Raw genomic sequence first — 13,366 nt, 5'->3', positions numbered from 1 at the left:
TTAAAGAGTCAACCTCGAAAAGAGTCGATTCATTGAATCCAGGCATTAAACACTACGAGTCAACCCCAAAGCTTCGCGGAGTCGATTCCACACACTGAACATGATTCACTTCGCGTAATTAACCCTGGGTGTTAAAAAACACCTAATCAATTCATCAGAAAAATAATCAATAGAGAAACTGTCGTTAGTTGCAGCTCTACACAATGTGCGTGAATAATGCTTTGTTTTTTTATTTCCCCACCCATTTGTTTGATTGACAGCTAAGCCCCTCCCATTGTTCTGAAACACTACGAACACTCGGGACTTTCAGACGTTTGTTTCAGGCTACAGTCTCACACCAAATCTCAGCCCTGATTCGCTCTGGAGGAGCCAATGAAACAGGTGTTGAGTGAATCTTAAATTCCGTTACTATGGTTACACACTCAACGCTTTACTCGCTGACCATCAGTTTATTCTGTTATAAACACAGTTGTGTTCAAAATTCCTCAGATGTTCTTTAGCTTTGTGTTCATAATGTGCAGAACTACAGACACACACACACACACACACACACACACACACACACACACACACAGGTTCTCTCCGGTGTCCCATCACAGTTTAAAAACGATTCCTCAACTCTCTCGCCGCTCTGACAGCCATAAACCAGGCGGAGATATGTGTGCGTGTGTGTGTGTGTGTGTGTGTGTGTCTGTGCGCGTGCGTGTGTGTGGTTCGGATCGATGGTTTGGGACGTGACCGAGGCTGCCGGAGCGTACTAGCCGTTCCCTGCTGTCCGTAACAGCCTCTGCGTCCCCACGCCGTAATGATCGTTAACGTCCGCAAATAAACCTGCGCAATTATAAATATACGACTGCAGGCGTGCACGGGGCCTCAGGCCCCGCCCAACAGGAAGTGATGCGTACACACACCACATATTAAACAGTGGTGTTGTGAGTCTCTGGTGATCAGTGTGAGTGTGTGTGTCATTAGATGATGGATAAGAGAGAACACACACACACACACACACACTTACTCATGCCAACAATCTGGCCTTCATCCCTTAAAGAGAGAGAGAGAGACAGAGAGACAGACAGGGAGAGAGAGAGACAGACAGGCCTAAGGGCTGTGAGTTTATTAAGAGCGAGATAGAGAGAGGCAAAACGAGTGCAGAGAAGACGAGTGAGCTGAGAGAGAAGAAAAACTAGCAGGAGGGTCACAGAGAGAGTCTCGGGGGGGGGGGGGGGGGGGGGGGGGACGGGGGAGAGAAAGAGAGAGAGGGGGCAGAGAGAGGGAGAACAAGAGAGCCTGCAGCTCATCATCCTGCACCAGCCAAGTCAATACTGCCCTGTGTGTGTGTGTGTGTGTGTGTGTGTGTGTGTCTTCACTCATTCACTCAGCATCGACAAGTCAGATCGATACAGTACTCACCATTAACAAGCTGCCTCAGGGGTGTGTGTGTGTGTATGTAAAGAAAGAGAAGAGGAGGCGGAGGATCTGAGCTTGGAGGTCAAAGGTCAAAGCCACTAGCATGATAGTGACAGACTAGAGGCCACTGATTATCCATAAGGGTTGTGTGTGTGTGAGGACAAACCTGCTGCTCTAGGAGCTGCTGTATGTGATCCATCCAAACTCCATCTGCTTCTTCATCACCCTCTTCCTCCTGCAACACACACACACACACACACACACTTATTGATCTTCTGATTCATGAATGCACATGGTATTAATCAGTAATCCTGCTGCTTTAGGAACTGCCTCCTCACCTGACTCGTAGATTCACTTACTGCATCAGACTCACTTACTAATGTACTGCCTCACTTAGCTTGTGACTCAACAAAATGACTTTAGTGCCTCACATACTGATTCACTTACTGATTTCACCATAATTTCTCCAACTGGGGATTAATAAAGTATTATCTTATCTTATTTACTCAACGACAAACTGAATGACTCGAATAAATAGTTACTGAATCACTGATTCAAAGACTGACCAATTCATCGTTTAAACAGATTCATTAAATGTCTCACCCCACTGAATCTCTATCTGATTCACAAACTGTTTTGTTAACTGACTCGCTCAGTCATTTTCTTACTGGCTTACAGTTATATACTGACTCACAAACTAATTCATTAAACGACTCAGTAACTGATTTGCCAGCTGACTTGCTAATTGACTCACTAACTGATTCACTAACTAACTGACTCATTCACTTTCTTACTGGCTTACATGCTGATTTATTTACTGATTCACAAATTGACTCAATGACTTGCTAACTGGCTTACTTACAGCCTGAATTATTATTAATAATAATAATAATAATAATAATAATAATAATAATAAGTTCACCTGGTCTGTGTCCAGGATGCTAGCCAGGTCGTTAGCACTGACATTGAGGATGGATGCAGCGATGGACTGCGCTTTCACCATGGAGCTCTTGGACACTCCTCCTCTTCCTGATCCCTCCTTCTTCCTCTCTCTCCTCCTCTTTCTCAGCTCAGCTCGGGTCTCCCTCACTTCTCTGTCCACCTCCACAGCCAAAGCCTGGGACAGCAGAGAGACAGGAGAGAAAGAGAGAGACAGGAGAGAGAGACAGAGGAGCGAGACAGGAGAGGTAGAGGAGAGAGAGATGGCAGAGAGACAGGAGAGACAGAGGAGAGAGACAGGAGATAGAGAGATGGGAGAGAGAGAGAGGAGAGAGACAGGAGAAAGAGATGGGAGAGAGACAGGAGGAAGAGAGAGGAGAGAGACAGGAGAACGAGATGGCAGAAAGATTTGAGAGAGATGGCAGAGACAGAGGAGAGAGAGAGAGACAGGTACAGAGAACAGAGGAACAGAGAGGTGTGTTATACAATAACAAGATTAGACTAAATAAATACAATAAATAATAAACGATAATCACTGAAATGTAAAGCACAGTGTTAAGTGAAGTGAGACAGGTCAGGAGTGAGACAGGTGAGTGGTGAGACAAGTTTATCAGCTCAAGTATATCAGTGATGTGAACACCAGAGGAGAGGTAAAAGGTGATGTATGTCGTTAAACTGCATGTTATATAGCAGAGAGAACGAGCGATCAGAGAGGAGTTTAATCACACACACACACACACACACACACACAGGAAGGGAAATTGATATGTTACAGCATATAGAGACATTCTACACACCTGTGTGCTTTAAACTTTAAGTTTGGGGAAGATCTACATATGTGTGTGTATGTGTGATGGTTGGGGTGCACATACTTTTGACCATATAGTGTATATGGAGTCTATTGTTCGTACCTGCATTCATATTCATTTATGATGCATTATCTGTTCAATTCAAATACTCATACTTGGTTACACCCCTAATCTGTGGAGGAGATGCTGTTCTCTGGTCAGTGTGTGTGTGTGTGTGTGTGTGTGTGTGTGAGATGATTAGAGCTTTAACGCTGCCACTGTACGTGAGAAAGTCAATAACACGAACTCCCTCCTGCTTCATTCTGCGCTTATTGATCACCGCAATAATCTGCCGTATCATTCCCCCTAAAGTCTTCTGAAAACCTGACCTTGGAGTGTGTGTGTGTGTGTGTGTGTGTGTGTGTGTACACACTATTAGCGCTCAGCAGTGGGATCGGCTGCTAAAGATGTTTCTGTACGCTGTAAACGCTCATTAACAGTCAGTAGTGGGTAATAAAGTGTGTTTTATAAAGTTGCGCGCGCACACACACACACACACACACACACACACACACACACAGCGTGACAGTAATGAGGGGAGTGTGTAAAGCCCATCACTGTGTCTGTGTTTTAGCTGTAATTGACTGAATTAAGGTGATTTTCTCTGGATGAACTGATCGCTGGTTTAATCACTGCGCTGCTAATTACACCTGAAATTAATCCACTTTAATTACAAACAATAATAAACAATATGTTTCATATTTACACACACACACACACACACACACACACTATAGAAACACTACTGTTCATTATTTCATCAGAAATCAGTGTTGAGGTTTTAAACTATACTGATATCACAATTACATTTTATACAAATGAGGCTGTGTCTAATTACATTTGCATAAATGTGTAGACTTATCACACATTAATATCATTGATTAATAATGATTAATATCATTACCACGTTTATTTCACCACACTGAGATTATTGGTTCTTAATGTAGACAGGTGTACAGACAGACAGACAGGTGTACAGACAGACAGACAGGTGTACAGACAGGCAGGCGTACAGACAGATAGACAGGTAGACAGACAGGTGTACAGACAGATAGACAGGTGTACAGACAGGCAGGCGTACAGACAGATAGACAGGTAGACAGACAGGCAGACAGGTGTACAGACAGATAGACAGGTAGACAGACAGACAGACAGGTGTACAGACAGATAGACAGGTGTACAAACAGGCAGACAGGTGTACAGACAGATAGACAGGTGTACAGACAGGCAGACAGGTGTACAGACAGATAGACAGGTAGACAGACAGGTGTACAGACAGATAGACAGGTGTACAGACAGGCAGACAGGTGTACAGACAGATAGACAGGTAGACAGACAGGCGTACGGACAGATAGACAGGTGTACAGACAGGCAGGCAGGTGTACAGACAGGTGTACATTTATGGATTTGTGAGTGTGTGTGTGTGTGTATGTGTGTGTGTTACCAGGGTGACTGAACGCAGGTGTTGGTGTTGAGTCTGTGCCAGTGTGAGTTTGTTCTGCAGTGTGCGTATTGCATCTGTGCTCTGATTGGTCAGAAGCTGCATCTGCGATGTTGCCGTCTGCTCCAGCTTGACCTTTGACCTCTCACACTCCGCCAACCGGGCCTGCAGTGCTGTTAGCTTTTGCTCCTGCACGCACACACACACACACCCCAACCTGTAACCACCCCAACTGTGTTTACTATGTGTGTGTGTGTGTGTGTGTGTGTGTGTGTGTGTTACCTTGGTGCGTAGCAGGTCTTGGAGTGTGCTGTTGGAGCTCTCACACTGCTGTTTGCTGTCAGTCGCGACGCTCAGCCTCCTCTTCAGAGACTCAATGAATGACTTCCTGTTGGATGCTTCCTCACACTGACTCTTCACCTGATATACAACAGGAAACACACACTGCTCCGTCAACCACCTGTACCACTGTGTGTGTGTGTGTGTGTGTGTGTACCTTTCTCTCCAGCTCATCGATGTGTGAGCGATGGCTGTGCTCTGAATCCTGCAGGATCTTCAACCGACTGCGCAGATCCTCCACCAACTGTCTCTTCATCACCACATCCCTCTCACAGTGACACACCCTTTACACACACACACACACACACACACACACACACACACAAGTGGTTGATGGAGTATTTCCTGTTGTGTATTAGGTGAAGTGTGTGTGTATGTGTGTTACCTTAATGTGTAGCATATATATGTGCATGTGTATGTGTTATTGGGGGTTGAGGTGTGTGTGTGTGTTAGTGTGTGTGTGTGTGTTAATGAGCAGTAGGTAAATGTCCTGCCCCCCTCAGAGAAAGACAGACAGAAGCCCAAAGCAAACACACTGAATAAATGTGAGTCTTATTGCAGTGACATTAACGGAAATGAGAGTGTGTGTCCTGGGGACCTACATACACACACACACACACACAAATGAGAGAAGCAGGTATTGACCCTGATGCACAATGACTAGATAGAGCACCTTCTATCGCTCAGTCACTGACACACCTGTCTCTCACCTGTCTGTCTTTCTCTCTACCTGTCTGTGGGTCTGAAGGAGACAAAAACAGAGAGGTATGTCTGTAGAGAAAGAGAGGGTAAGACAGAAACAGAGAGCAGAGTCTACTGCTTTCAGTGTATGTGTGTGTGTGTGTGTGTGTATGTACAGTGCACATATGATGGACATGGCAGACAGACTATCAGACACACACACACACACACACACACAGGATTGGACAGACAGATGTATGTACTTGTCCTGTAGCTCCTTAAGGCGTTGGTCTTTGTCATGCAGCTCCGTCCTGAGGCCTTTGATCAAAGCAGTCTGACGGCTCACCTCGGCACTCGAGCTCTAACACACACACACACACACACACACACACACACACAGGAGCTAAACACACTGCTGATAATAACACAGTAAACTTGAAATAATCAGATACTTTACATTAACTTCATCTATGTACAGATTATGTGTGTGTGTGTATATGTGTGTGTGTATATGTGTGCGTGTGTGCTTGTATATGTGTGTGTATATGTGTGTGTGTGTTTGTATGTGTGACTGTATATGTGTGTGTGTGTGTATATATGTGTGCATGTATGTGTATGTGTGCGTGTGTGTATGTATATGTGTGCGTGTGTTTGAATATGTGTGTGTATATGTGTGTTTGTATATGTGTGTATGTGTGTGTGTATATGTGTGTGTGTTTGTATATGTGTGTATGTGTGTGTGTATATATGTGTGCGTGTGTATATATGTGTGTGCGGGTGTATGTGTGCGTGTGTGTGTATGTGTGCGTGTATATATGTGTGTATGTGTGTGTATGTATGTGTGTATGCGTATATGTGTGTGTGTGTATGTTTGTATATGTGAGTGTATGTGTGAGAGTGTATATGTGCATGCGTGTGTGTGTATATGTGTGCATGCGTGTGTGTGTATATGTGTGTGTGTGAGTGTATATGTGTGTGCGTGTGCGTGCGTGTGTGTGTATATGTGTGTTTGTATATGTGTGTGTGTGAGTGTATATGTGTGTGTATATGTGTGTTTGTATATGTGTGTGTGTGAGTAAATATGTGTATGTGTGCGTGTGCATGCGTGCATGCGTGTGTGCATATGTGTGTGTGTGTGTGTGAGTGTATATGTGTATATGTGTGCGTGTATGTGTGAGTGTATATGTATGTGTGTATGTGTGTATGCGTATATGTGTGTGTGTGTATGTTTGTATATGTGAGTGTATGTGCGAGAGTGTATATGTGCATGCGTGTGTGTGTATATGTGTGCATGCGTGTGTGTGTATATGTGTGTGTGTGAGTGTATATGTGTGTGCGTGTGCGTGCGTGTGTGTGTATATGTGTGTTTGTATATGTGTGTGTGTGAGTGTATATGTGTGTGTATATGTGTGTTTGTATATGTGTGTGTGTGAGTAAATATGTGTATGTGTGCGTGTGCATGCGTGCATGCGTGTGTGCATATGTGTGTGTGTGTGTGTGAGTGTATATGTGTATATGTGTGCGTGTATGTGTGAGTGTATATGTATGTGTGTATGTGTGTATGCGTATGTGTGTGTATGTTTGTATATGTGAGTGTATGTGTGCATGCGTGAGTGTGTATATGTGTGTGTATATGTGTGTATGTGTGCGTGTGTGTGTATGTGTGCCTGTATGTGTGAGTGTATATGTATGTGTGCGTGTATGTGTGTTTGTATGTGTGTGTGAGTGTATATGTGTGTATGTGTGCGTATGCGTGTGTGTGTTTGTATACGTGTGTATGTGTACGTGTGTATGTGTGCGTGTATGTGTGCGTGTATGTGTGCGTGTATATGTGTGTTTGTATATGTGTGTGTGTGAGTGTATATGTGTGTATGTGTGCGTGTGTATGCGTGTGTGTGTATGTGTGCGTGTATGTGTGAGTGTATATGTATGTGTGAGTGTATATGTGTGTGTGAGTGTATATGTGTGTATGTGTGCGTATGCGTGTGTGTGTTTGTATACGTGTGTATGTGTGCGTGTGTGTGTGTATGTGTGCGTGTGTGTGTGTGCGCGTGTGTGTACCTTCAGCCTGTTGTTAAGCTGTTTGATTTCAGTCTCCAGTGTTTTGATGTTCGGGAGGTCAGGGTTGGGGGCAGACACGGTGACAGACGCTTGTTGTTGCACTTCAGGGGGGCGGGACTTCCTCCACCGCTCTAACTCCGCCTCCAACACGGCCTTCTGCTGCTGCAGCATCGTCAACTCGCACGTCTGCTTCTGCTCACACACACACACACACACACAATTTAAATACATGCTATAGTACCAACACGCCACTTAAAGTCATTATAAGTCAGTGACTTATGACATCATCAAAGAGCGCTGACCAAACACACACACACACACACACACACACACACACACAGAGTGATGGAGAAACTGGGCAGTGTCTATTTCCTTCTTAAGTCTTTTTAACCCTGTTTTTTTGGGTTAACATCTGGTAACCTTGGAGGCATGAACTCCACTGAAGCAGCTGCGTAACCCGACTCTTCTCTTATGCTAATGAGACTGATTATTCAGTGCTGTGATTGGCAGATGTAATAGTGTGATCTCCGCCTGGCCCCAATGCACTCTGGGAGTTTAACCAGCATGAAGCAGAGGTCTAATCACGCTCTTACAGCTTTGTTAAGGACACACAGGATTTACTTGTGTGTGTGTGCATGTGTTTTCACTGAGGATTCAGACCCTTCTGAGGAATTGTGCTGAAGGAGAACACCACAGTTCCTGTTCTGCGTTCCCACTGCACTGCAGGACCGAGACTAACGACCGCACCATTTCAACAACACGGCAAACGTGAAGTTAACAAATAAAGGAAGTAAAACCTCAAGAATTACACACACACACTCACCCACTCACACACACTCACCCACTCACACCTACACCCTCACACACCCTCACACACACACACACCCTCACACTCACACACACTCACACCCACTCACCCACACACACCCACACACACACCCTCACCCACACCCTCACACTCACCCACTCACACACACACCCTCACCCACTCACACACACTCAGCCACACTCACCCACTCACACACCCTCACACTCACCCACTCACCCACTCACACCCACTCACACACACACACACACCCTCACACTCACACACACTCACCCACTCACACCCACACACACACACTCACACACACTCACCCACTCACACCTACACCCTCACACACCCTCACACACACACACACACCCTCACACTCACACACACTCACCCACTCACACCCACACACACACACTCACACACACACACTCACCCACTCACACCCTCACACACACACACACCCCCTCACACTCACCCACTCACACACCCACCCACACCCTCACACACACACACACACTCACCCACTCACACCCTCACACACACACACACCCTCACACTCACCCACTCACACACCCACTCACCCACCCACACCCTCACACACACACACACACACACACCCTCACACTCACCCACTCACACACACTCACCCACTCTCACCCACTCACACCCACACTCACCCACACTCACCCACTCTCACCCACTCACACCCACTCACACCCACACCCTCACACTCACCCACACACACACTCCTGATTAGTGAGCACAGTGAAGTTCTGTCAGCAGGTTTAAAAAGTCGGGGCAATGAAAAAGTTAGAACAGCTTAATGCAGGAGTGTGTGTGTGTGTGTGTGTGTGTGTGTGTGTGTGTGTGATCCCTTACTAATCCAGATTAGTGTCCAAAGAACATGTAACACTGACATTAATACTAATAATACACCAAACCGGGGCATTAATCTCCTCTACCTCCCAAACTGAGGCATTACTCTCATCTACTGCCCAAACCGGGGCATTAATCTCATCTACTGCCCAAACCGGGGCATTACTCTCATCTACTGCCCAAACCGGGGCGTTAATGTCCTCTACTTCCCAAAGGGGCTTAATCTCATCTACTGCCCAAACCGGGGCATTACTCTCATCTACTGCCCAAACCGGGGCGTTAATGTCCTCTACTTCCCAAAGGGGCTTAATCTCATCTACTGCCCAAACCGGGGCATTAATCTCATCTACTGCCCAAACCGGGGCATTACTCTCATCTACTGCCCAAACCGGGGCATTACTCTCATCTACTGCCCAAACCGGGGCATTAATCTCATCTACTGCCCAAACCGGGGCATTACTCTCATCTACTGCCCAAACCGGGGCATTACTCTCATCTACTGCCCAAACCGGGGCGTTAATGTCCTCTACTTCCCAAAGGGGCTTAATCTCGTCTACTGCCCAAACAGGGGCATTACTCTCATCTACTGCCCCAACCGGGGCATTAATCTCATCTACTGCCCAAACCGGGGCATTACTCTCATCTACTGCCCAAACCGGGGCATTACTCTCATCTACTGCCCAAACCAGGGCGTTAATGTCCTCTACTTCCCAAAGGGGCTTAATCTCATCTACTGCCCAAACCGGGGCATTAATCTCATCTACTGCCCAAACCGGGGCATTACTCTCATCTACTGCCCAAACCGGGGCATTACTCTCATCTACTGCCCAAACCGGGGCGTTAATGTCCTCTACTTCCCAAAGGGGCTTAATCTCATCTACTGCCCAAACAGGGGCATTACTCTCATCTACTGCCCAAACCGGGGCATTAATCTCCACTACTGCCCAAACCGGGGCTTAATCTCCTCTACTGCCCAAACCGGGGCTTAATCTCCTCTACTGCCCAAACCGGGGCTTAATCTTCACTACTGCCCTAACAGGAGCATTAATCTCATCTACTGCCCAAACCGGGGCTTAATCTCCTCTACTGCCCCAACCGGGGCATTAATCTCATCTACTGCCCAAACCGGGGCATTACTCTCATCTACTGCCCAAACCGGGGAATTACTCTCATCTACTGCCCAAACCAGGGCGTTAATGTCCTCTACTTCCCAAAGGGGCTTAATCTCATCTACTGCCCAAACTGGGGCATTACTCTCATCTACTGCCCAAACCGGGGCATTACTCTCATCTACTGCCCAAACCGGGGCAATACTCTCATCTACTGCCCAAACCGGGGCATTACTCTCATCTACTGCCCAAACCAGGGCGTTAATGTCCTCTACTTCCCAAAGGGGCTTAATCTCATCTACTGCGCAAACAGGGGCTTAATCTCATCTACTGCCCAAACAGGGGCATTACTCTCATCTACTGCCCAAACCGGGGCTTAATCTCCACTACTGCCCAAACCGGGGCTTAATCTCCTCTACTGCCCAAACCGGGGCTTAATCTTCACTACTGCCCTAACAGGGGCATTAATCTCATCTACTGCCCAAACCGGGGCTTAATCTCCTCTACTGCCCCAACTGGGGCATTAATCTCATCTACTGCCCAAACCGGGGCTTAATCTCCTCTACTGCCCAAACCGGGGCATTAATCTCCTCTACTGCCCAAACAGGGGCATTAATCTCCTCTACTGCCCAAACCGGGGCATTAATCTCATCTACTGCCCAAACAGGGGCATTAATCTCCTCTACTGCCCAAACCGGGGCATTAATCTCCTCTACTGCCCAAACCGGGGCATTAATCTCATCTACTGCCCAAACCGGGGCATTAATCTCCTCTACTGCCCAAACCGGGGCTTAATCTCCTCTGCTGTCCAAACCGGGGCTTAATCTTCACTACTGCCCTAACAGGGGCATTAATCTCATCTACTGCCCAAACCGGGGCTTAATCTCGTCTACTGCCCAAACCGGGGCATTAATCTCATCTACTGCCCAAACCGGGGCTTAATCTCGTCTACTGCCCAAACCGGGACTTAATCTCCTCTACTGCCCAAACCGGGGCTTAATCTCGTCTACTGCCCAAACCGGGACTTAATCTCCTCTACTGCCCCAACCGGGGCATTAATCTGATCTACTGCCCCAACCGTGGCTTAATCTCCACTAGTGCCCAAACAGGGGCATTAATCTCATCTACTGCCCAAACAGGGGCATTAATCTCATCTACTGCCCAAACCGGGGCTTAATCTCATCTACTGCCCAAACCGGGGCATTAATATCCTCTACTCCCCAAACCGGGGCATTAATCTCCTCTATTACCCAAACCGGGGCATTAATCTCCTCTATTACCCAAACCGGGGCATTAATCTCCTCTATTACCCAAACCGGGGCATTAATCTCCTCTACTGCCCAAACCGGGGCATTAATCTCCTCTACTGCCCAAACTGGGGATTTAATCTCTTTGGAGATGACGGTGTAAAAGAGGTAAATAAGAGACATATTGGGAACAAGCCTCAATGTGTGTGTGTGTGTTAGTCCTGTCAACAATGTGTGTGTGTATGAGAGTCCTGTCAGCAATGTGTGTGTGTGTGTATGAGAATCCTGTGTGTGTGCATGAGATTCCTGTCAACAATGTGTGTGTGTGTGCGTGTCCTGTCAACAATGTGTGTGTGAGACTGATGAGAGACTGATGAAAGTGTCACTTCGCTGTTGGGACTCTTCCATGCCTAACATTTCCTACACACACACACACACACACACACACACACACACACACAGTCACTGTCCAATCAGATGACCGCAAACTCAGCCAATTAGAAGAGGAGCTGTGTGTGTCAGGGTTAGCGGGGCACGACACCTCCTGCCCTCATACACCCACATTAATACTACAGGAGACACACACACACACACACACACACACACACACACACACACACCTCAGCCATTACTGCTGATGACTGCTGCTTTGGGAGGGTGTGTGTGTGTGTATGTGTGTCTGACCTCCTGTATGAGGAAGTTTCTTAATCAGGTCCCAGTTGAGCAGCTTCTACTCTGTCTACTCCATCCAAACAACACACACACACACACACACACACACACACACACACACACAGGCCAGAGAGTGTGTTTATGGTGTCTCTGTGTAAACATGTCCGTGTTCATCACACACCCTTGAAGAGGTGGTGAAAGCCTGACCTAGTGCATGAGCACGCGCACACACACACACACTACACTGACTGTTGTGCTGTACAAAGTATTGGCACCCCTGTGTCTTTAAGTAGTTTAGTCTCAGTACAACAGCAACACTAACTAACATGTGTGTGTGTGTGTGTGTGTGTGTGTGTGTGTGTGTACCTGCAGTGTGTGTGTGTGTGTGTGTACCTGCAGAGTGTGCGTCAGAGTCTGCAGTTCAGAGTGTGTGTGTTGGTATTTGAGCCGCTCTTCGTGCGCCGCCCTGCTGGCTGCCTGTAGAGCTGCGACCTGCTGCTGCAGACAGGCGAGCCTCTGAGTGAACATGGCACACACACGTCTCCTCTTCATCACCCTCCTCTTCCTCACCACTGCATCCTCACACACTCCTGAAGGGCAAAGACAAATACACACACACACAATCAGGAGTGTAAAACCGCGTCATGGTGAGAGAGTGTGTTAGCAGTGTGGTGTGGTGTTTACCTGCTCCCTTCATCACCACACACGCACTCCTCCTTTTCATCATCATCCCCCTCTTCTTCACCGCTGCATCCTCACACACTCCTGAAGGGAAAGACAAACACACACACACACATACACACTTCAGAGTAGCAAACAACTCACAAGAGTACACACAGGTACACACACAGGTACACAAGTGCACACACAGGTACACACACACTTCAGAGTAGCAAACAACTCACACGGGTACACACACAGGTACACACAGG

At 47.0% G+C, this 13,366-nt stretch overlaps 1 protein-coding gene across 1 annotated transcript in view; it reads right to left on the bottom strand.

Annotated features, from left to right (window-relative positions):
- Positions 1-13,366, bottom strand: part of cntln (centlein, centrosomal protein) — a 94,145-nt gene that overhangs the window by 10,679 nt on the left and 70,100 nt on the right. Inside the window, exons 22-30 of the mRNA XM_053621470.1 lie at positions 13,119-13,334; positions 12,828-13,024; positions 7,717-7,908; positions 5,919-6,016; positions 5,132-5,258; positions 4,918-5,055; positions 4,639-4,824; positions 2,330-2,524; positions 1,574-1,642 (exon numbers count right to left, since the gene is read on the bottom strand). Coding sequence (XP_053477445.1) covers positions 1,574-1,642; positions 2,330-2,524; positions 4,639-4,824; positions 4,918-5,055; positions 5,132-5,258; positions 5,919-6,016; positions 7,717-7,908; positions 12,828-13,024; positions 13,119-13,334 — 1,418 coding nt within the window. The remainder of the gene's footprint in view (positions 1-1,573; positions 1,643-2,329; positions 2,525-4,638; positions 4,825-4,917; positions 5,056-5,131; positions 5,259-5,918; positions 6,017-7,716; positions 7,909-12,827; positions 13,025-13,118; positions 13,335-13,366) is intronic.

The sequence above is a fragment of the Ictalurus furcatus genome, chromosome 3 (genome assembly GCF_023375685.1).
Source record: "Ictalurus furcatus strain D&B chromosome 3, Billie_1.0, whole genome shotgun sequence".
NCBI classification, from domain to species: domain Eukaryota; kingdom Metazoa; phylum Chordata; class Actinopteri; order Siluriformes; family Ictaluridae; genus Ictalurus; species Ictalurus furcatus.
The sequence above is the reverse complement of the archived record's forward strand: the minus strand, read 5'-3'. Positions and strand labels throughout refer to the sequence as shown.